Source organism: Euwallacea fornicatus, chromosome 20 (genome assembly GCF_040115645.1).
Source record: "Euwallacea fornicatus isolate EFF26 chromosome 20, ASM4011564v1, whole genome shotgun sequence".
NCBI lineage: Eukaryota > Metazoa > Arthropoda > Insecta > Coleoptera > Curculionidae > Euwallacea > Euwallacea fornicatus.
The window spans coordinates 2343381-2369902 of NC_089560.1; the positions used below are offsets into that span (position 1 = coordinate 2343381).

Genomic DNA, 26522 nt, shown 5'->3' on the forward strand with positions numbered 1-26522 from the left:
ATAGCATATTTCTCCATTGTTCAATAGTCAAATTTTGATGCTCACGGATCCATTGAAGACGTTTTTCTTTGTTTTTCATTCTTAGCAACGGTTTCTTCACAGCAAGGAACCCCCTTTAGTCCCCCTTGTCTCAGTCTCCCTTTTACTGTTGTTAACGATGCGGGGTTTAGTCGCGTACTCTTTAAAGTTGCTCGGATTTCTGACACTGCTAATCGCATATTTGTTTTGCTGGTGACAATAATATGAGAATTTTCTTCTAAGTGGTCACTTTTAACCATCCACTACGAAGGAAATCGCGAAAACTGCCCCTGTGACTGAATCGGTCAATGGTTGATTGTACACCTTTGAGGGAAACTTTCACTATTTTAGCAGTTTGACGACACGAAATTCCTTTGCTGTATAAAGTGATTATTGCACTTCTTTTTCAATACTAATTTCAATCCTTTCTGCCATTTTAAATTTTTTAAACAAGTGTATCGTTAAAGGATTTGTCCACGAGTTTTCTAGAAAGGTTTCGACGTGTTCTGCACTTGAGCACACATGGCAACAACTTCAAATGTTCTTTTAGATCCATTTTAGATGTAAACAACCGCAATTAATTTGAACGAGGATCACAAAAACAGCAGGCAAGCGGTAAATCTCCTATTTCTGATAAGTGAAGAAAGACCTTTTTACTCTTGACTTATCGATTCCAGTAGTCGCGAAGCTTTGAGTGGATTTTTTGTCTGTTTTTCACTTTAAACGTTAAATATTAACATAAAATAAATAAGTAGCCATATTTTGTAACTTGTAAACACAATTGATAAGTGATTATTCATGATTAACCAAGCGTATCCACTCTTTTGGCCGGAGGTGTACGTTAGAACAGTATAATTTTTAGTGTGTTTGATTTCAGAATAGCTTTTACTAAGTAGTAAGTTTGTTACATTAACTAACAAACTGTGTTCTGAGGGCTTCGCAGAGCGCATGGGACCTGTGAAGTTCTCTTTTGGGATTATCGAGTGGTAGTCTATAGTCGAGTTCGGAATCAATCTGCGAGGCTCGTAACTCACTTTTATTATTTTTGAATATTGGGACTTTGCGGATACCCGAATTCGCCATAGTGGTCGCAATCGTCATATTTGGAGCGGTAAAAAGCCGAAAAATCGCCCAATCTGCTGTTGGGAATTTCAACAGCTATCCACTTTACAAGTGCGACGCCACGCTAATTGTTTCCAAAAAAAAACTGAATACATCATATTTGTAATCAACATTACTCGACGAGTAGCTTAAAGGGAGATGGCTTAAGCATAAAATGTTTGGATTTTCCCTCTTATTCGCCAATCAGAAAGGTCGAATTATTTTTCAAGCTAATTGAAAACCGCCGAATTCGTATTCACACAAGAGTAAACTTAAACACGAAGATGTGGCTAAGATCCCATAAAAATCACTCACGTTCTGGCCTTCTTCCCAGCCTGATGGTGCGTCTCGAACCCCTCGCTCAATGTCTGTAAGGTCGCGATCTTAATTTTGGACAGATTTTTCTCGCAACCGAACCACTTCACCGTGGCCAGGTCCTTCGCGATCTGTACGATCTTGCCTGGCCAGGACGACGACCCTTTCGTAGGACCCCACACTAAATCTCCAACTTTAAAGTCGTGTTTCGTCCTATTCGATTTTGAGACGTCTTTGTTGTTTTTCTCTAAATAAACACAAGAATATAAGGGAGCGGTTGCATCTTGGAAAACTAGGTGATTCGGTTAGATGGAATAGAATCAGTTTGAAGGCCCCAGGAACACACACTTACAACATGTTGGATTGAAAATGCTGGGGAACTAGCTTGAACTAACCTCAGACTACTCGAACCACGCTAGTTTCCACGACACACCTCACCCTAAAATTTTGAAGAACCTTGCGTTAAAGCGAAGCAAGAAGCGAAAAAATGGATTCCGGATGAACGAGAAAGCCTTGTATGTACAAAATGGCGTTTTTTTAGTGAAACCAGTCAAGCACACACCATGTTAATGATCGGAGATGTTTCTGGAAAGTTAGCCACACCTTAATGTGCATAGAAAGTAGGGGAATATGTTGATAGTCGGTACTATATACAGTGGTCGAGCCGATGTGCGATTCCTGAAAATAAGACTTATTGATGTTGAATGTTTGTCAAATATTGCTAGCAACACTACTCAAGGCCTCAATTTTCCATTCCACAATATTTAAACTGGTTTTCTACTGCTAGTTTAAGCAATAGAATTGTCAGATGTTACAGAAATTGAACTGCTAGCCAAATCGACAGCATAGGGCTCATTTTATCCCAAATTTAAAGGCTCTTAAATTAAAAGCATAAAGGCACATTCAAACGCGGTTTGTGGTGACTTCAAGCAACAAATTTGACGAATATTAATGGAGCTAACAATACAATTATCATTATCCTGTTGAAATGGTTAGCATTTTACACTACTTTCAAGTTATCAGGAAGCCCATAACCAACCACCGAAAGAATTAAGCTAAATTTTTAAATACGTTCTCAATTAGGCTCGTTATAAAAAAGTACAGAGGAAAAAGTGTTTGAATTCCAGGTCTGTCAGCGTATTGAACTTTTATCGAATTTGCATTATGACTCTGGAACACGTGCAGGTATCATCAGTTCAAGTTGGAACATGGGAATCGCGCAAGTGGAAAGTTAATCAATATGACGATCTGAAGTCGCTGATAATTGTTTACGGTCTTTTGGCGGGTACAAAACTGAGCCGGCAACACTGGTTTTAGTCTTGAGATGAAATAGATTGATATCGGAATGTAAATAAATTAACCACCGCAGGTAAACCATTTAAGGAATTTCGATTTTAACGCGCAGAGTTATTGGGTTTACTTTTTTTTTCATTTATTTACATTGGTGCTTTTGGCTCTGATATTCGCAGCGAAATCGATATTAATCTAAACATCGAAGTGGAAACACCGGCCGGACGCGTCCGCCCAGTGGGCGGAGTCAGTCCAGTGTTACCGGATATCTCACCGTTTCAGCATTTCTACTGATAAAAATTCTAGTGATGCATCAATCGTTTTTCTTTTCATTTATTTACACTGGTGCTTTTTGCTGTGATATTTTTTTAAATTTTCATCGTCGCGAAAGTAACGAAATCGATACTAATCTAAACATCAAAGTGAACACGCCGGCCCGCCTGACTCCACCCACTTCGTTGTTGGTGATTAGAGGAGGTATATTAAAACTTTTGAGGTCTTTCTGCCTCTTGCGTAATTCCTATGTTCCGACTTGAACTGGTGATACCTGTATAATAATGAACGCTACAACCTCAAGTTCCCTCCTCACATCGGCATGAATAAATATCTATTGAGGTACTGAATCAAGCACTTTCCTAGAGACAATGAGGTCGCAAAGCTACAAGCTCATCTACCAAGTTCCTCTTCGTCATGCCACCCAACACATGCATATTCAAAGTGAACCACTACTGGAAAACCCCACTTACCACTATCATCCTCTTCAAACAACATATGCCGCGAATCCATGACCAGCATGACGTCGTTTCTTTTCTGATGCATCAGCTTCCCGTAGTGCTTATTCAGTACCTCCTGCTTCATCTTCTGATCCATAAACTGCATTCCCGCCACCATGCTGGCGGCGTCCTCATAAATGATGTGCCCCATGTTCTGCTGTTTCCGTGAATAGTGCATTTGTGCACTGCTGACATCTGTGAATTCCTGCTTCATGGTGATGTACTCCTCTTTGATGGAGCTGGAAGATTGGCTGATTTTGCGCCAGTCTTGGTCGGGTGGAAGCGTGTTGGCTTCCAGGAGGTCGGGTTCGCTACTTGATACACAGTGGACCATGGCCTAACAAGGTGGAAAATGATATAAGACGGAGCCAAATGAAGTTCGATGAGATGAACCATGATAGAAGCGTGGTAAACAATCTATCAGAGTAACCATTGTCTTTTAATTTAGAAGAAATACTATTTTTAAGACCTAGAAGATCTAGGAGACACTGCTAAGCTCAGAGGTAACTCCTCCGGAGAATACATCAGACCTAATTTTATTTATTACATAGGAATCTGAGAGCTGCATGAATGCCTAAGTTCTCCGAAAAACGTTTGGAATTGATACTACTTCATAAAAAAATCATACCATAGTCCGAGATCCGGGCCTCCCAGGCACATTAACCTCACTGCAGGACGCCGAACAGTTTGATGGTGCCGGTGACAAGCCATCATCAGTGCTCCCTGTATGAGTAGTCGTATCTGCGGCCGTGGGGGGGCTCTGCTCTACCGACGCTACTGGACTCAGAGTGGTGGTGTCAGGAGGACTACTCGCACTAAGCGTTGAAGTCTGGCAAAAAGTATTCGTAGTCACCGCCTGTGAATTCTGATTCACTGCCGTCTGCGTTGATACCGATTGCCGATAGTTCAAATCCTCCTGTGAATTCCTCTGATGTGGAGGCTGCTGTTGCTGCACCACCAATGTCTGCATTTGGCCCTTATCACTCGTATTCAGCAAAAAGTTTTGCTGCTCCAAACTAACCGCCCGTCCCTGCTGTTGACTGTTTTGCTGTTGCTGGAAATTCTGCAATTGTTGATTGTTCGCCAGCATCGTGGTCTGCTGCTGCACAATCGTAGTGTTCTGCTGCACAAAAGTTGTATTTTGCTGTTGGTTTGAAGACGGAGAAGACGCGACGATATTCGTAGTTTGAGGCGTGCAGGGCACCATCAACGCCTGCCCCATTTGCCCGTTCACTTGGATAAATTCCTGCTGGTTTGACTGGATCTGGTTGTTGGACCGGATTTGCTGCGGGGAGGTGTTGAAAGCGACCTGTTGGGATGGGCTAACGCTGGCTACGAGAGGGCTTAATTGACCGCTGAACTGGGCTCCGTTCACCACAAATTGTCCCCCGTTGGGAGATAAAAATTGCGCACCGGGGCTATGCTGTTGCTGGATGATTTTTCCTTGAGAAGTTGGAGCTCTCAAAACCATCCCCGCGGGCAAAATACTTTGTCCGCCGTTGAACATATTATTGTTCTGAATGGGAGTCAACACGTTCTGGCCATTAACGTTCTGGATTTGTAACTGCATTCCTAAATTCGAGGTGTCTTGCAGAATCGTGGCGGTGCCATCAGCGTTCATCACCATACTGCCCCCAATGTTGGGGACGATAAATTGCTGAATTGGAATGTTCTGCACCACCCCAGTTGCCCCGTTTATCAAACTTACTGGTTGTAACAAATTAATTTGTTGCGCCGGCTGAGAGTTGGTTATTATCTGCTGTGTGGCCTGTCCATTCATAACAATCTGTGGAGGTCCGCCGTTCTTGCTTGGCACTATAGTCAAAGCCTGCATGACTGGAGCGGTCGTCAACCCTTGAGGACTATGCGTCATTTGTATCTGCTGTGGGAAGCCCTGTTGGTTCACAACAACACCTCCAGAATTCTGTTGAGCTGCAATATGCAACATTCCTGCCACCGTCTGCGAAGGAAGTTTGCGCTTTTTGCCTTTTTTCTTAGATTCCGGCGAGAGCAATGCAGGTGCCCTACGTGCATCATTATTGTCTATTTGCTGCTGTATTAAACTTCCAGTCACAATGTGAGGAATCTGCATGTTTTGTCCCACTGTCATGCCATCCATGGTCATAGTAACACTCGGCTGGATAACGAACGGAGCTGGTAAAGTATTAACTAGCACCGTTTGTTGTCCTAAGACTTGTTGAGCTGGAATGACTTGAGAAACTGCAGCTGTAACATTGGTAACCATTGGAGATACTGTGACCGGTGGCATGGAATTTTGACTAGTCACCACTTTGGGGGGCGGTGGTGGCGCCATTACACTGTGCTGTCCTGCAGCTGCGCTGGCCATTATCAACTGTCCGTTGGAGGACACCAGAATATGTCCCGGAGGAAGTCCCGTCGGGGAGTGTTTCACTATCTGAGGCGGACTGTGCTGCTGGTGTTGGGATTGCGGCACTTGAATACTGCTCACCACACTCTGCACCATCTCCAAGGGACTTTTGGAGACATTCACACTGATTCCTTGCGTGGCACTATTTGACGAATTAATGGATACCGTTGCAGTGTTTGACCTCCCTGCAAGCACTGAGGTGATTGTGTTGCACCCCGAGGTACGCCCGCTGGCCATTGTGGTCACCACACTAGCAGGCGCCTTTGATTGACTAGAATGCGGATGCATGGAGTGGCTTCTGCACTGCTGCTGCTCTTGGTACTGTTGCTGCTGTAGATAATCCTCCCGAGACTGAGACACTATTTGCACTATCTGCCCTTCTTCATTTTGTATACTAAACCCGGAACCTTGATGCATGACTTCCAGAATTTTTTGAGGCGGTGTTGGTGCGGGATTTGGAGTTGGTGGGTCCGAATCAATAGGGGATACATTACTCGTGCTGACTGTACCACCTTGAATAGGTCGAGTATCGGGACTGTGGATCTTTTCCGAATAAACTGAAGAAGTGACAGGATCCTCGCATGAGCTCGGAGTACTGGGAGCACTGTCACAGCGAGTGGTTTGCTTGATCTTCTGCATTCCTGGAGGGAACGCGTTTGAAATGCATCCTTGACATTGCTGCTGGATGAACTGCTGCTGCTCCAATTGTATGCCACTACTGTCCACGATATTGTGATGCTGCTGCGTAAACTGCTTTTGAACCGTAACAGGATGCATTTGTTTCAAATTATTTTGATTCATTCTCGACATATGTGACTTCATGTTTACATTACTCGGCAAATGGATCTCTCCGCCTTGGCCAGGTTCCACCATATTAGGCAACGCGGTTCCATAGTTAGTTTGCCTGTTGATGGTGTTGTTTAGGAGGGCCGTCTGTTGCGCCAAATACCCGCTTGGATCTTCCATAAAGGAAGGACTGGAAGCACTCTGACTGTGCTGCGCCATTTGATTTATCACTACAGGTCTGCTGTTCTCATTGGGTATTTGCCGAACGTCTATGTTAGGACACGGTCCTTGACTACTCCGAACCTGGCAATTCTCAATCACCTGATGATATTGCCTATTCTTAACAACTCTTCCAATCTTCATTTTCTTCCTCCTTAACTCTTCCTGCCACATAACACTGGGGGTGTGCTGGTGAAGCGGCGGCACCCGCTCGTAGACATTTTGATTATTTTGCTGTTGCTGCTGTTGTTGCTGCTGCTGCTGCTGCTGCTGCTGTTGTTGTTGGATTTGCATCATTTGATTCAGCTGATGTTGAGCCACATTCTGCATCCGATGCTGCCATTGGAACTTCTGCTGTTGCTGTTGCTGTTGCTGCATCAACGGGTTGTGGCTCTGAGGCCTCATGCCGTTAAAACCAAACGGTCTCACATTCTTGCAGGCATCCACGTGCTCGTAATGTTGCACGACTTGATTTCCGAACATCGGCCTTTGCTGTTGCTGTTGCTGCATTTTAAGTTGCACTTCAGCTCCCTTTATCTGCTGCATGTTCGGCCGCCCGGGGCCACTAGGCTCAGCAGGCTGAGTATTCATGTAAACCCTATTCTGCGGCTGTTGCATCACGTTGATATTCTGACCCTGTATCAATTGGTTTTGCCCTTGATGTGCCACGTTAGCGTGACTTTGCGGGACTTCTTGGAGATTGATTACTTGGCCGCTCGGACCAAATACCTGCTGCGTATGAAGGTGAATGTTCGAAGCAGAAGGATTGGGTTGAGAGGATGGTGAGGTACCCTCACCCACGACGACGGGGGAGATGGCCATCATGCGGCCTCCGGAGCTCTCGTGGCATCGGACTAGTTGGTTCTGTTGACCATCGGGGTACGTCTGCAGGTGGCCGTGACTAGGTGGGTTACTGGGCGGCCATACCTAAAAGAAAATTGCTTAGAATCTTTAAAGTTACGGCAAGTGTTACGCAATTGTCGGGAATCTTTGGGTCATTGTCAGAAATTACGCGCGAATCACCTTGGGTTAGACAGTGTCTTGGATTCATCAAATCTTTCATTCAGGAGAACATGTTGGCCAAGAATTAGATGCTTTAACACATGTTACATAAATCCAGTCATAAAATTTAAATCTACTTTGCCGTAAGAAAGACGAGGTGACAGTCTAACCCAACTTTGAAATACATCCAATAGATGCTACGCCTAGGAACATTAAAGTATCTGCTGCGCCCACGTGATTCTCCTTTAACAAAGATGAGTGAGGTTTCAACAAAAGACGATAATTTATTGTAAGAAGGATCTCGAACTGAAAAATTAAATACAGACCTGTTGCGGGCTTGTCACGATCTCCTTGTTAAACGCTTGTTGCTCCAATGCGAGCTTCTCACGTTGGGCGAGGATCTGAGATACTGAGATTCCACCCGCCAGTGGTACGCCGATTTTTCGCCTCTTTTTCTTCAAACCGTAATCTAGAATAACAAAAATTGATTCTAAAACAGATAAATTGCAATTCAAACGCACATGCAATAACAACACGTCAGTCAAATCCTGCTGTATTTTCTGCATCAAAAGCTAGCCAACACATTATCATACGTCCTCTTTATTAGCAACGAATTTTGTTCGAACAACCGTAATTTTCCACAATTTATATTCCATAATATAGGAGAATTAATTTTATTTAAAAGCATTAATGTCAGTCAAGTAATACCACATAATGGAGGACGTCAATTTGGGAGAGAGCACCGAAGGCTAAATAATAACACAATATATATTTCATATTTATTATATTATTGTTATTGTATTTTAAATTTGAAAAGCCCACGATAAATTTGCTTTACGTAAATAATGGAAGTACGCGGAGATTTTAACGGTGAAACGGAATTATCGAAGAATTTGAACAGACTTTTATTACCTCGAAGCGAGTTCTCAGGCCTGGACGAGCTACGAAAACACGTGTATCATAAAGGTAAACCAATAACGAAAACTATATAAGAATGTCATACCATCATGATCCAACCAGTCAATCCGCTTTTGAGACCGGCTTTGGTGCAACGGCAATTATAAGGCGAGCTAAAAATTGAATTACAAAGTAAGGGGCGTTAAGAGACTATTAAGAGAGCTCCGGATCTTTATTATGACATGTTTACAGCCTCGAAACCAAACAACCTCCGTAACTTGCGGAAAAAATACTGCAATAGTACCATGGCAGTGAATTTTATTATGTCATTTTCGAGTAGACTGTTTAGAAGTAGCTTGCCATAGCTATATTTCTTTATTTGACTCGCTTTTATCTCGTAGCTGAGGTAGGACGGCAATAAAGTTATAAATGTGGGAAGTTTCCCAGCGAAACTACCAAACAGTAAATAATATCTCCAAGACTTTTAAAGACAAGTTCCGTTCCCTTTTTATCGCTTTTCTATTGAGTTACTTCATTCCGGGGAATTAGAAGCAGAAAGTTAAGAAGTTTCTTGCACAGACTTCGGCATAATGATTATTCTCAAATTTCCCTGTAAAGATTTATTTTTCAGAAGCATCTCCAGTCACAAGATCTGCAGTTACGTTGATTCGAGAAAAATACCAGATGTTTTCCACTGCAAACCTGCTCGAGACCCTTCCATGACTGTCAACTCATACGTTCGGGGTGCGTCAACGAAATTACAAAGTCACTTAAATGCAATCTATTTCATTTTTACTTTCATAACTGAACATGTTACGTGATATAGCTATGAAATATGCAAATTCTAAAAATCTGTAGAGACCTATAGAATCGCTCAAAAAAGTGTGGCTTTCCAGTTAAATTTTTTTTTATTGCCCTACCTGTATTGGACTACCTTATATTTTAATCATAATTATAATTTTTTTTACATATATATTTGAATATGTCCATTTTTTATTATTTAAGAGTTATCGAGACTTGTTATGAAAACTGTCATTTTCAAGCACTTACTTATTGACATATAGCGTCTTTAATTTTTACGAGCTAGTTTTCATGTTTGGAATCATGACAGTACAAAGCTAGATCAATATTTCGCCATCTAGTCACTTGAAATGAAACTCGCAGGGTGCCTATTATTTAGGTGCCAATATAAAAAAAAATCAAAATAAAAAAAGGCACTTTTTTTAAATAAAGCACCCTATATATTTTAAGCTTGCCCAATACTGCTTTCACAAACCGTAAAATTTTATGAAACATTATATTATATTTATATTCATTCTGGGAAAAATTCATGGTTGTTAATGATGAAATTATATTATTATTATATTAATTATTTATTAAATGACTAGGGCAGGTAGAAAAGGAATAAAATATAACCATAAAATGAGAAAACTTCTATTTTCAGATATTGAGAATCACGTTTATTTCATGACTACTTGGTTAAAATGCTACTATTTCGATAAGTAGTGTATGCAATTTATTGAAATCAAACAAAATATCCAGAACAAAATTAACGACATGTTCTATTCAAAAAAAGTAACTTTTTTTATGTTATTTTTTTTATGTTGGTGCCTAAGTAGTAGACACCTTGTCCGTTTTTATTTCCGTTCATTAAACATTCATCTGGTATTTCATTTTCATAATCCTAAATATGAATGCTCTACCATAAAAATTAAAGATTTCATATATCAACAAATAAGTGCTTGAAAATGGCAAATTTTCGAAAAAATCTTTATACCTCCTAAACCATAAAAGATAGGCATACCCACTTATATATCAAAACAGGTTTATAATAACGATTAGAATACTATAGGTCACTCACATACACAATATGCCAATTAAAAAAATGTAACTGTTGAAAGCCGCACTGTTTTGAGCGACCCTGTAGGTTTCGAAATGTTTTTAAAATATGCATGTATCATAGCCATATTGCAACATATTCAGTTTAAGAATAAATTTTAAATGAAATTCATAAAGGTACTTTGTAATGCCATCGATTCACCTTGTACAGTGGCCAGCAAAAGTGTCCATAGACTTATAACGCTGTCAAATACGAGGCAGAGTTAATTGAAAACCGTAAACGCGCTCCTATCCAAAAAAATTCCTACGCGGGGAATTACATGATAAATTCTTAAAAAGATTATATTTAAGATGAAAAAGGCTTAGCAACGATTCTGACGTAGGAACGAATGTAGTTGTTCACAAAATGACAGTTCCAAAGTGGCGACTTCACTAGAGCATTGCACTAGAAAGGAACGGCGTTCTGTTATTCGTTTTTTTTGCGAAACGAAGAGGTAAAACCCATTGCTATTCATCGTAAAATGAATTTACAGAATGGAAATTCATGTCTATCGCTCTAGCAAGTGCATAAATACAGCAACAAATTCAAAAACGGGGTAACTGCCGTAGCTGATTGTCCTACACCTGGTCAAGCAAATCGTGTCGTCACGCTTGACTCCATTTCACAAGTTGAAGTGTTCGTCAACGAAATCGTCATGTTATTCATCACGAAATCACTGAAATTTTAAACATGAGCCATTGTTCTTTACGCCACATTGTGCATGACATTCTCCAGTTTCATGAGGTGTCAGCAAGATGGGTGTCAAAGCAATTGGCCCCAGAATTGAAACAACAACGTGCTGATGCTTATGAGGAACCCTTCCGTCGGTATAAAACAAAAGGAAACGTTTTTCTAGTAAGGATTGTTATTGAAGATGAGTCTTGAGTGCACTATCATCAACCGGAAATCAAATGAACAAGCAAAGAATGGCGTCACGCTTCTTTACCATAGCCGAAAAAATTGCTCACCCAGCTCTCGGCAGGAATGATTATGTTGACCCTGTTTTGGGATGCTAAAAGGGTAATTGTAAAAGACTACATGCCGTATGCAGATACAGTTACTAGTGCTACATGCTCAGAACTTCTGAAGAACCGTCTTAAGCCTGCTATCAGAACTAAAAGGGCGAGGACCTCTAAGTAATACCGTCCTTCTGCAACACGATAATGTGTGTGATCACGTACTGCAGCTGTCCAAAATTTGAAATTTGAACGTCTACCACATCCTCCATATTCGCCTGACCTCGCCCCCAGCGACTATCATGTATTTGATCGCCTCGAAGAGGCCTCAGTTGAGAAGAAATTTCAAATGATGAAGTGATTCAGGCGGTGCAGGAGTGGCTGTGCACCCTACGAAAAGGTTTTTTCTTCGGGTTTCGAGGACCTCCAAAACGATGGAGAAAGTCCACTGATCGTAATGGGGCTACATTGGAAAATGATATATTCGTTTTTGACGTTGTTTCAATAAATTAAGTTTAATATCGTTTTCAAGGCTTTACTTTGACTCTCCCTCGTAAAATGACATAACAGCCTGAAAAGTATGTTGTAACATTATCTAATTACTGTAGTTCTAAACAGCCACATGTGAATAACTATTTTATAATCGTTTTTTTACTAAACGATATTTATTTACAAACATGTCATAAAATTAAAAAAAAATTCATACATTTGACGAAAAAACAAGTCCGTGTCTGTAAGTGAGGCAATTAGATCTACAGATATTTATTTCCCAATTGTACAAGCCGACGGCGGCAAGTTGATGTAACCATTAGATCAGAGATTAAATAAAAAAATAATTGTTCTAACACGTAATGGGTCGAAAATTGGGAGAAACGATAGTTGCTGAACGAGAGATAATAATTAGGTTACATAAACAAAATAAATCATATCGAAAAATAGGGCAAACAGTTAACAGGAGTTTCGCAACTGTTCAAAGCATTGTCGAAAAATTTAAAAATGAAAATTGCGTCACTAATCGCAAGCGAACTGGACGACCAAAAAAGATTACTGTTAGAGGAGAGAGGAAAATTTTTACAGGAAGTTCATCAGAGCCAAAGATTGAAGAAATGTTTGCTTCAATCCTTGCGAACGAAAAATAATAATAAAAAGATAAATAAAAATGATCAAAGACTGTTTGCGAACACAAAATCGAAAACAAACCAATTTCCTATCAACAAACAAGTTTTTTCATTGTTTATGTATTATTTAACTAAACTCGCATTGCGTTTTTTACCAAATGAATACCTATTTTTTTCAAAAACTAATCGACAGCTTTCGAATCGGAACACACCATTAAATGTAGCTCTGAAATACCTTTAATTTGAGGTGTCACTTGATCCACGCATAAGATTTAAAAATGTCGGCCATTTTATGCTACCGTTGACGCGAGCGACATTTCAAAGAACAAACAAACGTGAAATTATAGTCTTTTTCCTATTTAGTGCTGCTTTTGAATTTGAAGATAATAATAACTTCTAAAGAACTTAACGGGGGGATCAATTAGAGCCGCCCGGCATATCGAATTTTGCCCGTTCCAAATCATTCCCATTTCTAAATTTAAAGCCGCCGTTTTTCCGAGCAATCGGGATTCACCGATTTTCTCCCAATTCCATTTTCCTCGCGGCCTTGGACGTATCACCTCCAACTCTTCTCCTCCTGTGCCCATGCAATAAATCGTCCCGCTGACGTCCTCGTACGCGTCAAGATACGCCAATAATAATTACGAAGCCGGTCCTGCGCGACTTGTTAAATTATTAGTAAAAAGATATCAGGGTAGTAATATGGTGCCGCTCGTTACTGATGGGATTCGTATAGAGCTGGGCATAAAATACCAGTGAGAAACAATAAGCGAGACTCGTAAAGTTTTATGGGATTATGTTACGCGGGACTTATTTGGAAATTAAAGTTGTATCGATGGTAAATCGAGCGGCCGCTTTCGAATCGTTCCAGTTTCTTGCAGTCGCCGTTTTATGGCTCTCGATGACGAATTTTTTTTTTAAATTAATGTCACTATTACGTAGAAAAAAATTTAAAACGATTGATGGATGATCGAATGGAAAAAAAAAAAAAAGTTGATAAGTCCTCGTTATTGAAATTTAAATTAATAGAAATACACAGGAAACCTGTGGAACTCGTTCCCGTTTCGAGTCAAAATATTTATTAAAATATACATAATCAATTTCGCTTACAAGGTGCTCATTATACATTACAATTAATTAGCAAGATAAATTATTATCAAGGCAACTGGATCCGTGAATTTTTAACCGCCTTCAAAACGAATAGCCATTACGTAATTTTTTGACATGTCCGAATTAATACATTTTGACTTCTGATGGATTTATAATTACGTATTACATAAACTATTTACAACGATCCTCATTTGCATCAGTTGTACAAGATTAATTCATTTAATTAGGCTATTGTTTAATTCGCTTTATTAATGTTAACAAACGCACCAACGCATTCCTGGATCGAACACCATGAGAACTTTGCAATTACAGTTCTCACACCACGCCGTGATATGATGTCAGCGTCACACCAACATCTGGCAACGAGGATACTTTTTCCGTATCTGGATCACGAAGTCGGTTATCAAATTTTAACTCCTTCGCGTGCAAACAAAGCCAGATAGAATTAAAACACCAAATAAATTTACGACCAAAACTGCCGAATCGTGACTAATAATATTAGAAAGGTTAGTGGTTTTAGATCTGGTATGCTGAGAGGCCAAAGGTCGACGGTTAACAAAAGACCAAGTTATGTTCCGTTACAATGTTTCAAACGTGGCTTATGCAGTTAATATTTCTTTAGTCTACTGTGGATAGATTAGATGAAGATAAGCCCTCATTAGTGATTACATGGTAAGAACTTAATTGAGTGTAATTTATTTTTTAATTGAGGAGTATGAAATTTGTTACATTAAATTAATAAATTACTATATTGGTCTCGCATGACATGTAATTAAATAGTATTAAAACCAGAATATATGTCTGTTCTGTTGCAAAGGTCGGAATAAATTTCAATATATCAAATACATAATATACATATGTTGAATATACCTTGCCGATTCTTGAAATGCTGGTGTCTGCGAAGCAATAAAATAACCATAAACGGGGAATGGAATATTTGCGTTGATTTTTCTTTGCTAGAGTCACATTCTAAGAATTCCAGGCATGCTTATCTGCCAGTGGATCGCCTGTTATAGAATATAAGAATTTTATTGCTACCGTAACGTTCCTTTTTAATTAATTATTTTTCTTGTACGGCATGTCAATCACAAGGAGTAATTTTTATTTCAAAAATTACCGGCAGGGAAACAACTTATTGTGCTCTTACCGAGCTAATTAATGTGCCGTCTTTAAGTCTAATGTTGCTGACTGGAACTGGCAGCCCCTTCCCAGTTACACGATAATGAAAGAAAATCCAATTTGTTGTTGGTTATTACTTGAGTGAAAAACATAGCGATTAACTCGTTTGATTATTAGAATGGAAATGGCAATTAAGATCAGTGAATTGTATTTGTAAGGTCGGTCTAATTTTAATCGTTTTTAACTGGAGGAAAATTATACAAAGTTTGTGTTGCGAGATCATTTGCATTCATTATGCAAAAATCTCCGATTTCTTTTAAAATCCGGATTGCAGAATTTTCCTGAATTTCTTGTTGGTAATTCTTTTGTCTTGAGCTTTTCGTTTCAGGGCATTAGCACCATGGAACCCTCGGCGAATTCAGTTTCTGAAGTTACATTTACTTCCGAGCTAATTTCTATCACGACGGTTGATTATTTCAATTTATTTCACAAAAACTCGCCATTACTTTTACGTTAACCAATACTTTTTGTTTTTAAGGTCTTATTGTACAAGTAATGCCGGAGTTATTAAAGTTTATTTCTGTCACAAAAATGAAATTTTGCGGAGTTCTAATGCCCGGACACTCTCCCCTTTCCTTTTCCCCCCGAACAATTACCTCCTCAAGGATCGCCACTTTCACCACTGTTTTACCGTATACGCCGCCGCAACATGTATAACTACGATCCACAGAAAAAGGATGAAACAGGCAAAACAGCATACGTGTGACGACACGCTGACGACACACCACTAATTGTAGATGGCGAAAATACGGAAAAGGCAATGAGGAAACGCTAAACCCTAACAGACGTGACAATGGCATGGTTCTACAGATGGAGGCCTACACCTAATTTAACCAAAAGCAACTCCTATTAACAAACCATCAGATTAAAACTGACTCGCAAAAAATAACCGCAGATGGACACATAACTCCACCTAAGAACTACATCATATACATGGGAGTGACAATAGATAATAAACTTAAATTCTACAAATGGGCACAAAACATCAGGATATAAGTCACGAAAAAGAGCAAAACATTTTAGATTACTACACAGGTATCGGCATCGAAACTGCAACAAGAGTTGACAAGTCCTTCTGTAACGCCATTGCTAGACTATGGAAACCTACTGAAGACAAATGCAAACGGAAACACTAATCAACTTATACAGACAACAAAACGAATTATTGTAAGACTGATTAAAAAGAGAAGACACCCGGGAATTCCACTGCACAACCCATCCAAGGAACTTTTAGAATGACGTACAAAAATGACACGATTAACTGAAAAACTGCTACAAATTCAAACGAAGTGGGAAAACAACCCTCACAACTAGGACATACTAAACACACCGTGTCTGGCAAAACCCCCAAGACAATCCTGCTTCCTCTTCCCCCCGTCCAGCTCACGAGAGCATTTTGAAAAAATTTCAACTTATTTTGGTCTTCATTTCAATTACTTCTACGTAAAATTAAAAAAAAACAACATACCAAGACCAAATGGTCGATGGCCTGTTATTTAGGGAACAAAGATTCAATATTCAAATAATAATATGTGATTTAGAGTTTTTAATTAAAAATTTTCAAATGGCGCAAAGAATGATTATTTAGTGTATTTTGTACAAACGTACAGATTTAGCTAAGAACTTCCTAATACCGTGCAATAAGTGACTAAAAACTACATTTCCTGACAAGTTCAAAAATACGGCGTTGTATTTAGATTGATCGCACTATAGCTACTGAAAATTCTTAGTAGATTTTTAAGAATTTTTAGAATTTTAATGTTTGGACACCCTGTCCAAGATGGCAAGCTTATTATGATTAGAGTATAAAGTATAATGTATTGTCACATTTCACTGTAAATTACGCTTACATGTGCACGTACACGTACATGTTTTGTACTATGTAAATACATAACTGAAATACTTCTGAAGTATTTAAAACACGGAATTTACGTCACGTTTTGATAAAATTTACGCCGTTTAAAAAACGTTAAGTTTTAGGTATTTTAAACCTTATTAGAACAGGCACTCCCTTTGATCGGAGAATCCGAAAGTACAATAATACACAGGTGGATCCATTGAAAAAGCATAACTTTAATGCTTTTAGGGCTTTTGGGACGCTGTGTAATATGAAAATAATTTTAAAAAGTAGGCATAATAGTCCCCCGTATAACCCAAAAGTAAAACTTTTTGAATACCTCGCATTTTGGCGACAACGTTCAGCGCCGTGTAGCGCGAATAACCCTGTATAATACCCGAATAAAACGAATAAATTTCCGATTTTATTCGGGTTTTCATAAATAATCCTATCTTTTCCTTACGTTTTGACATTCTTCAAACCGTGTGGAAATTTTACGAATATTTTATCTCCCGGACAGGCAAAATTCGTTAAAACTTTCCTTGCGGAGGAGAGCGCGCATTGGTATTAAATTTCGAATCGGACAATTCCCAAAAAATTAATAGGACAAGGACAGAAAAGACATTCGCAACTTAAGCAGTCGGGAATAAAGTGTCCTAGAAAGTGCAAAAAAGGGCCATCTTTTCAATGAAACGTTTCAAAAACTGTTCGCGCTCTATGAATACGGTGTTCGGCAGATACCTCTTCAGTGTTATTGTAAAAAGAGGGTTCCCCCATTTTACCATCGGAAAAAGCTGGAAAACAATGTGGCTCCGCTATTTTTGGAAATCCATTCGGTTCTCCTAAAAAATACTACTAAATGACGTAAGGATCGCGGCTCGGGTTACTTCAGTTCGGTATTACTTCAGGTCACTTCCGTAGCATCAAAAGTCCAGTCACTTCCACGACCTGAACTGCCTTTCACTTTTCACTTTCATATGATTTAACATTTCTCCATCGACGGATCGTTACATCCATTACTCACTGTACACATCTTCAATCACAGGCTATGTAATTAGACCCCATTGTGCTTTAGCATGTCCATGATGGACTAGCCTTACGATTCCCATTTTCAATAAACAACCCAAACGTACGGTTACAGGCTTTTGTTTTCATAGCAGTAATTATACACAACACAATTACATTCCTGCTAAAAACATTTACTGTTGAATACATTATGCATTTAGCTTGGACGCGGAATGAAATGTCTGCAGCGCAAAACGAAACAATGCAGTTGATTCGTATAAGGAATGAAATATGGCAGGCGAGATTGTTGAATAAAAAGTTAGTTGCAACGAATAAACGCCGTCATACTAGTCGAGGTAATAAACTGGGTGTCAGAGTGGCAATTATACATTTTAATGGGCGAAAAGGTGATCATCGAGCGTTGAATTTTTGTATTGAACCTTGTAAAATGTAATCAGTTCCCAGAAGGTTTCCCACATTGTCTTAGACCTCACGGTTAAGGTTAGGCTACTTCAAAGTGTTTTGCCAAAGATTTTTTTTCGAGAACAGGAATTTATTGTAATAACCGGCCGCACCTACCGGCACCAGAGATCGCAGATGTGACCGTTAGCTAATGGTGCTGGCAAGATCTTTCTTATTGTCTGTTTAGGTATGCGTACTTGCCGTCTCTGCAAACACCAGTACAACGACTTCGATGAGATAATATTTTAATAAGCTTTTCAGACGTTTGAGGAGCAAATATTGCCATTGGGCTTTCTTTTGACACGCTCAATTAACTGCGAGTTAACGGTTCGTTATTTGCTTATTTACCACGCACCTAACGCCATACTTCTCATCGCGGTCAAATACAGGGTGGTGTCGCCGAACGGGTAAGTCTCAAAAATGAATCGAATCACTCCCGGATGACCTTCGTCGCGTCCGGTCGCTCTTTTTGGGACGAGCAATTCGAATTCATCAGCGACTTAGTTGGGCCTCGGAGAGGGCGCCAGAGGCGACCGCTCGGACGCCGTCGAGCAGCTGCAGCATTTTTGTGCCGCACTGTACGTCACTTTCGAGGAGAAAAATCTCTTCCTCTACCTTGTCCGTTCAAAACGAGCACACCTCGTTGCCGTCGCTAGAAACAACGGTTTCCGAGAAAAACACATCTAAAGCTGATCATGCATGCTAATTATCCGGCTAATTATTGCAGCTGCTTAAAAAAAAGTGTCCCGACGGTCGCTCGCAGGCGACCCCCAGAAGCCACAACCGAACCGTCGATAAATTTGAATTTTTCATCCTGAAAAACGGTCGAGCGCGAAATTTCGTGAACTTGGCTGCAAGGAATCGAGAGATATCACAGAGTGGGTGATTTATTTTTTCAATTTGACACCCCGTATCTCGGAAACTGAGCGAGCTAGGACACACGCGAATGAGGACTTTCCATTTTGAAACTACTTGAAAAATGACCCTGCGAAGTATCGGACGCTCGTTCAATAACGCCCTGTGCATTGCAAAAAGATAACTTGAGCAATGTACGCTAACGCTCTGCTGATCCACTGATTTAAGTGGTATGCAATGCAAAAGAGGACTAGGAGTTTGCATAGTGATTCAGATTATGTCCATAGGATTTGTATCATTGTCGGTCGGGCTTTACGGTTTAGTTAGGTACGCACCGCTCGGGTATTAAAGGTTGATGTCACGCACGTAATAAATACTTTTTCATATATACACCTGCAGTCATGGCGAGCGTCCGATCTATGGAAAACGATCCAGCAAGCGACTTGTCTTTGGAAGACATGTTGAAAATTTCAACGTCGTTTTTGCTAAAATTTGATATCTCTGAAAAAACATTCCGTGCGCGATCAGAGCTTCGCCTCTATGGACATCGTCAGTATTGCCCCACCTCTAACTCTATGAGTGGCTGCCCGGAAAATATCAAGTATTTGAAAAATTCGCAGAAAAGACGTTCTTGGCCTGTGCCTCGGTGGAACAGAACTGGAAAAATATTTAACGAAACGTCCTCGTGAGCGTCCTCGTTTTTTAATCAGTCAGAAAATACTTTTAAACGTTGTTGGTTCAATCGCTTTTTGTCCGAATCCAACCGTTGTCCCGTTCGTACGATATTGGCGAACTTGAATAGACAGAGTAATATTCGAGATTATTGTGGTTAGATATCGTAATATCGAAGATTTCCGCAATTTGTACGGTTACGTGTACCTTTTTACCGCCTCGAATTCAATTTCAAATCTAATTTGAAAAAATCATAAATATTCGTCTTAAGTATCTGCTACCGGAAGCTCATCCCCATTCCAATTTGGAATTAAATTGTCATGGAAAGACCACGATAACGACTAAATAGAAATATATCCCGAGTTCTGCACGCTCGTTTATTTTGATTCTCCGATTGGCTTCTCGTTCCGAGATTTCCTTTCTACGTTTTGGCACCGTTTATATTCGTTAAATGCCATTTCCCGATAAGCTTAAATGCTGCAGAGAAAATCTCCAGTCTATCACAATTAATATTATTCTCCTCCTAAGAGAAATCTTTACACGAAAGCGATTAAAACGAAAAATGTGTCGGCTGACTAAAGTAATCGTTCATAAACAGAGAGAAAGCAGACACGTTATTAATTTGTCCACCCACAGGCTGACATTTTAAAGAAATGAACCGTACGGTATTATTATTGTCCGATTGTGTGCCTATACCGTTACATTTTCATGATTTATTATAGATCATAAACAACTGCTTTATGTGTCCATGTTAGCTGTTATTTTCCACTCCATTTTGTTATGAATTCACCTCTCCCTTTAATGGGAAAAAAGGAACATTAGACAAGCAAATTTATCGTTATTAAATGCCGTTATAAAATACACTTCATCAGAAGGCATTACTTATCCGAAAGCAATGATAAAACCACGCTCCATTGGGCACTTTTTACATATTCTTTTTCCAATATTCGTCTGTCAAATTTCGAAAATGTACGACATCGAAACGAAAAATTATTATTCCTCAAAGTAATTCCGATCTATCACAAACATTTGATGGCATTTCCTCCATTTCGAGCCCGAATTGAAAAGCGTATCGTGTTTCTAACTCTTTATACGTTGCGGAAAATACATTCTTCGTCGAGATCTGCAGAAATTGCGATGTGTTTTCTTATTTCTTTTTTAATACTTCTAACAGACTGCGAAAAGAAAATCTCTTTACGATTCTATAAAAGCTTTTAGATTGGGCGACGCAAGTGGGAGTTTCTGCTTCAAATGCTCGAGGTTTCGACGTACATATAAATTTTCTTTCACATAACTATTGGCAACAGGTATTTGCTCCCATGTTCACATTTACCAACGCTATTGACTTTGATCGATCGACGATGGTTGATTTGACTATACCTTATTAAATAACGCACATGTGAAGGTGCAGCTACCGTTAAAACGAACAGGTGACAGCCTCTTTATTACCTCGTGATACAATCGGCACTTTACACACATTAAAAGGGCTGAAACCTTATTTAACATCAGCCAATGACAGGTGATCGTAACCCTCCGAGACATTCTCCTCGTGTTTGCTCCCCGCATAGCCCAGCTAATTACCCGAAATTAGGCATTTTCTAGTTTCTTTGTTGCCGAAGTGAAGGGATTAAAATGTGAAGAGGTCTCATTGGAACGAAGGCTAAAAGCTCACAAACACCTTTTAAAAGACGATGTATAGGCTAAAGATACGAGGAGCAGTGGTCTTACATAAGAAACCGGCAATCGAGCGTATCGCCTGGGGGTATAGAGAAGAACCACCTGGCCTAAAAGTGCATCAGCAACAATGTGAACGCAGCAGCAGCAGCAGCAGCAGGATTGGGACGATGACCCATAAGTGTAGCCTCAACGCAGCAAATTATCTGATTTTTATCGGTTTTCTTCTCTCAGATTTTAAATATCCATTTTACTACATAGAATACCTAACATGGAGACCTTCCAGGCAGCTCGAAATGTGACCACAACATCGCGTTCCGTCACTTTAAAATTACTTTTTTAATTACCGGGAATTTCCACCGTTCCTTCCATTGAACGAAGGTTATTTTCCGACTTAACCCGGTTAATTGTAATAATAAAATAACCCATGTCACCGTTAATCGTATTATGTGCAAATCAGAAAATATGCGCTGAAGAGCGGAATTGAAGGTGTTTTTGATGTGATTTGCAAATGTCTATTTTACCTCTAATTCCTTATGCAGCCAAACTCTCGTTGCATCGTTCAAGTGAAACCGAAATATAACTCTTCGCCTCTAGTTCGTGTGCGTCACCTACAGGGTGATTCGAAGGTCCCCTGCCAAATTTCAAGACGTAATCGCCGGAATTATTTTTTAAGAAAGGAAATTCTGAGCAGCGACGGTCACTGACAGCATTGCTACGTTTTGATGATACGCTGTTAAAGTTTTATTTTTAAAAAACGCAAGTCATTTCTGCGAAACTGAAATTTTCAGTAAACGCGCATAGTTTGCAACAGAGAATATTATTAGTGCCGCTGGTGGCTCGTATACCAACCAGTCATTGGGTGGTTCGGAGGGAAAAATGATACGGCGATGACTCTTCGAAAGAAAACATTGATAGAAATAGATAGAATATACAGGGTGTCGCTTTTAAAATCCCCCGAACTCCTATGAGTTTATTTGTAATTTGATAGGAAATCAACTATGGGAATGTATACGAGGCTAATGAAGGTATATTTTAAAATCGAGGACTACCCTATAGGGTGTGTCAAAAAAGCGGGGCGTCATGAAGTCCGATTTCTTCAAATGAGACCATTTGAACTGTTTTTACGTGATAAAATATTTTTTTCGAATCTGTGTTAATTCCCAAATTTCTCTTCCCTGGGATGTGGCGACTCAAAGCCTCGACTTTTTAAAAGAAATTTTAGATATTTGCACTGCTTCATAAAAAAATTAATGTGACATTTACCTTAAGTTAGATCCTGATAATTTTAGGATGGGTTCTCACTCACTCTTAGCAGACACGGATCTTCATTCGGCCAAAAATACAAACAGGGTGTTGGTAATAACAACTTTAATTTTTACCTTTTCAATTTCGATTTTCTCGATTTTTTCCTTTTCTTCGTCTTGGTGTACAATAATGTCACATTTATCTTAAACGTTAATGCGGTCATTAATTATTTCAGGAAAACCTGCATTCGTGCTTAAGTGCCTGAGTGTTTGGCACTCATCGCCGTGGTTTCGATGTGGTTTGTTTTCAGTTTTGACAGCTCATTCACCTCCTGACTAATTTCCCTTACGACAACGCTTAGGTTTCCTACTATTAATGAAGTGATGTGCCGCTCATTTTCTTCTCTTGAAACTCTTCGTCCGACCTTTTATTTCATAGTCAACAATTCCTATGCGTTCAAAAGCTCCTTTCGACGTTTTAGACTCCTTACCTTCGAACGTTCTTTATTAGGAAATCGTTGTGCTCTATTGAAAATCGTTGCGCCGGGATGCTAATAAACAATTTCCATCCCATAAACCAATTACATAAATCAAAGTAGTAATTTCTTATTGAGTATACTTCATTTTGATGGACAGTTTTGAAGTAAATAGATTTCAAAGGAAGAGAAAACCCTAAATGGACCGACAAAATTTAAAACAGGAAACATCGAAACCGTGGCAACGCATGTTCTCCATTAAGCCACTAATGCAGGTTCTCGCGAAATAATTAATAACTACATTAACATAACATTAATGTGATATTAAGATACATGTGACACTAATTTATGCCAAAAAGGAAAAATAAAATTTTCTGAACGCACACCGTCCTACTTGAAAAAATCAAGAAAATCGAACTTGAAAAGGAGACAGTTAAAGTTCTTCTTATGAATACTCTGTATGCACTTTTGTCTGCTGGGATGATCATACATGAGATTCCATCCTAAAATGGTCAAAATCTTATTTAAGCCAACTGCCACATTAATTTTTTGTGACTGCAAATGTCTAAAATTTCTTTAACACGTCATAGCATCGGGTCACTGCATCGCAGAGTAAAACAATCCAAAAAACTAACACAAGACCCGAGGGGGATTTTATCACGTGAAAAAAAGGCAGGTGGTCCCGTCTAAAAAACAATGACACCTTACGACGCCCCGCTTTTTTGGGACACCTCGTAGGGTTATCGCTAATTTTCGAATCCACCTTCATCAGCCCCATGCGCATCCCAATGACAGATTTTTTTATTGAACCACAGGTAAACGCGCGAAAGCCGGAGGGGCCGTTAAGTGGACACCGTGAAGTGCACTAAATAACAACCGCCAGCAGCCACCGTTTGAGGGTAGTTTTACTTGACGATCATGGGCGAGACGTTCCCATAGTTCGCGAATTTGTGGACCTTCGGCAGTTGACCAATTTCACTCAAATGGGCTGTACTCCTCCGCTAATAAAGCAAATTGTCCATCTCGACAAGCGCTTCAAGCTACTAAACTGGATTAAACGAACGCCATAACTCTCTAATAGTCGAAGCTCTCTCTAAAGATGCAATGTAGCGGATTGTTTGAACTCGGATGCCCGGGATTGTCTTCCCGGGGATCAATAATACGTCCCGCGGGAAAGGCGACATCTTTGCGACATGTCACTTGATAAGGGTTAAAGTCGTCGTCGAACGCCGACGATATAAAATAACACCCCCGAACTCTCTAAATTCCTCGCACCGAGGCTGGTTTTCAAGAGGTTCGCCCCCTGAGTTACACGTTTATGCTAATTAATCAGGTCATCAATAATCGATTGAAGGTTCCCGTGTTACCGCATTTTTGCAGAGGTGATTCCCCACAAAAAGACGATTATGCAAATCCGACGGGTACAGCCTCGGCTAATTCGAGCCGAGATGCGGAACGCGGGCCAGATTCGGCAGGTCGGCTAAAATTTCAATTAAATCTTCTACCTACGCAAAAATGAATCAATCACCCTTCTACTAGAATGAATCGGCCCGGGCGTGATGTCTTCCTTTGGAATTTTAAATCGGGACCCCTAGGACAACCGTATATTATTTAATGTTATAGAGAGCTCCCGGGACTTTTTCTCTTAAACATGCTTCCATAATATTTCTAAGCCCATACATAAATTGGCTGGTATTTTCCACTACATATTTCCTATAAGTAATAGTCCCTACCCACTTCTAAAGGGAATTTAATTTCCCAGAAAATGAGATCCCAAAGTTTTCCAACTTGCCAGTATTTAGCAGACGACGACGTTATATCCCCATGAAAGATAATCAGATCGCGTAAAAGCAATTTTCTTTTCCTTTTCCCCGGTCGTTCGTCTTTTGTATTCCGAGCGGTAACCGAGTATCCTCAAATAATGTTTATGTCTTTACCATTTTTCGGTATACATGCTAGAGGAGACATTATTTAGGAGATACGCTTTCAGATTGAAGAAGGAGGGATCCGTCTTTTTATTCACGAGTACCTTTTTTTTCTCCCTTTGAATTATAATACTTCTCCTTTGTTCTCAGCTGCGGCATGCCCATGCGGAAATTTTCGTGCCAACCCGCCCCGGAGGTTGTTGTGGAGGTTGCGCAACCCGCCTCGGATGTTGTCACAACCAACTGCCACTGTTGCTCTCCAAGGAGCCGTTTCGGCTCTAACAAGTTAAAACGCAATTATCTCCGAATTTAATTCAATCCGGCGTACGTAATTTGCACCATTTCAGGCCTGCGGGGCAATCCAAATCTGCTCTTAGGGAGATAATTAAATTGACACCGTTATCGGGAATATTGGCTCCAGTAACTCCATGCAACCTCCTGCGCTGGCTGACACCCGAAGATTTATCCCCGACCATTACGGCGGAAAGAACAGATTCGCAAGAGGAAGCGTCGTACTCTTGAGCTGATTAATAGGACACGGTCATATCTTAGGCGTGGCCCCTTGAAAAATGTCCTAAGTTATGGCTTGAGCTGGCCGATGCGATTATTTTCTCACGAACAGATATTGCACTCCAGATAATAATTTTCAATGGGTCGCTTTCGGAAATGTTTACGAGTTGCATCTAAAGAGTTTTCAGGCGGTGAGATGAGCATTAAGGCACATTACGGCCTCTCGATCGACATAAATTGGAGAGAAAAAAAAAGGAGTCGATTGTTGCCTATCGATAAATTGATATTATTGAGAAGCGAGGAGAACGTGAACAAAAGAATTTTGGATTCCATTTGCCGTTCGACGTCTTCGCGGGACATTTGAGTTGTTACGCACAGTGCGTCCTCCGAGCGTCCTGCGCGAGTTTAGGGGGACATTATTTGGGTCAAACTGGCGAAAAAAGGTCACGGACGGTGGTGGAAAAAAGTGTGGAATATTTTCCAAATTCTTGTTCACCGTTTTCAGAAATAGTTGCAATTTCTAAATTCCAGCTCGAAATAGTTCCCATCTCACGTGAGCCAAATATACAGTCACCCACAACAGACCTGGTACAGCACATCATTTCACCAAGAAGCGGAAATATTCTATAATAATATAAAATCGTACAAAACCGAAAGTCGATTTTATTTAAATATATGTATTATAGCAACAATAACAAAATGCAACAAAAGGTCAAGCTCGTTCAGATAAAAATTAAATTTCCTTTTCTAGAGATGAATTGATTCCACAAAAGTCTTGGCACAAGTAGCATAATGGCGAACTATTTGAAAGAATAATTTATAAAAGA

At 39.9% G+C, this 26522-nt stretch overlaps 1 protein-coding gene across 4 annotated transcripts in view; it reads right to left on the reverse strand.

Annotated features, from left to right (window-relative positions):
- The window catches only part of LOC136345504 (methyl-CpG-binding domain protein 5/6 homolog sba-like), a 266872-nt gene that overhangs the window by 180017 nt on the left and 60333 nt on the right, over window positions 1-26522 (reverse strand). For 2 of the 4 annotated variants that reach the window (XR_010733156.1, XM_066293860.1), the window contains exons 5-8: window positions 8220-8362; window positions 4126-7818; window positions 3471-3834; window positions 1435-1681 (exon numbers count right to left, since the gene is read on the reverse strand). Coding sequence is in view for 3 of the 4 variants with exons in the window: in XM_066293860.1 (XP_066149957.1) it covers window positions 1435-1681; window positions 3471-3834; window positions 4126-7818; window positions 8220-8362 (4447 nt within the window). In the remaining variant the exon portion in view is untranslated. The other 2 variants (XM_066293861.1, XM_066293862.1) reach the window with 2 other exon arrangements.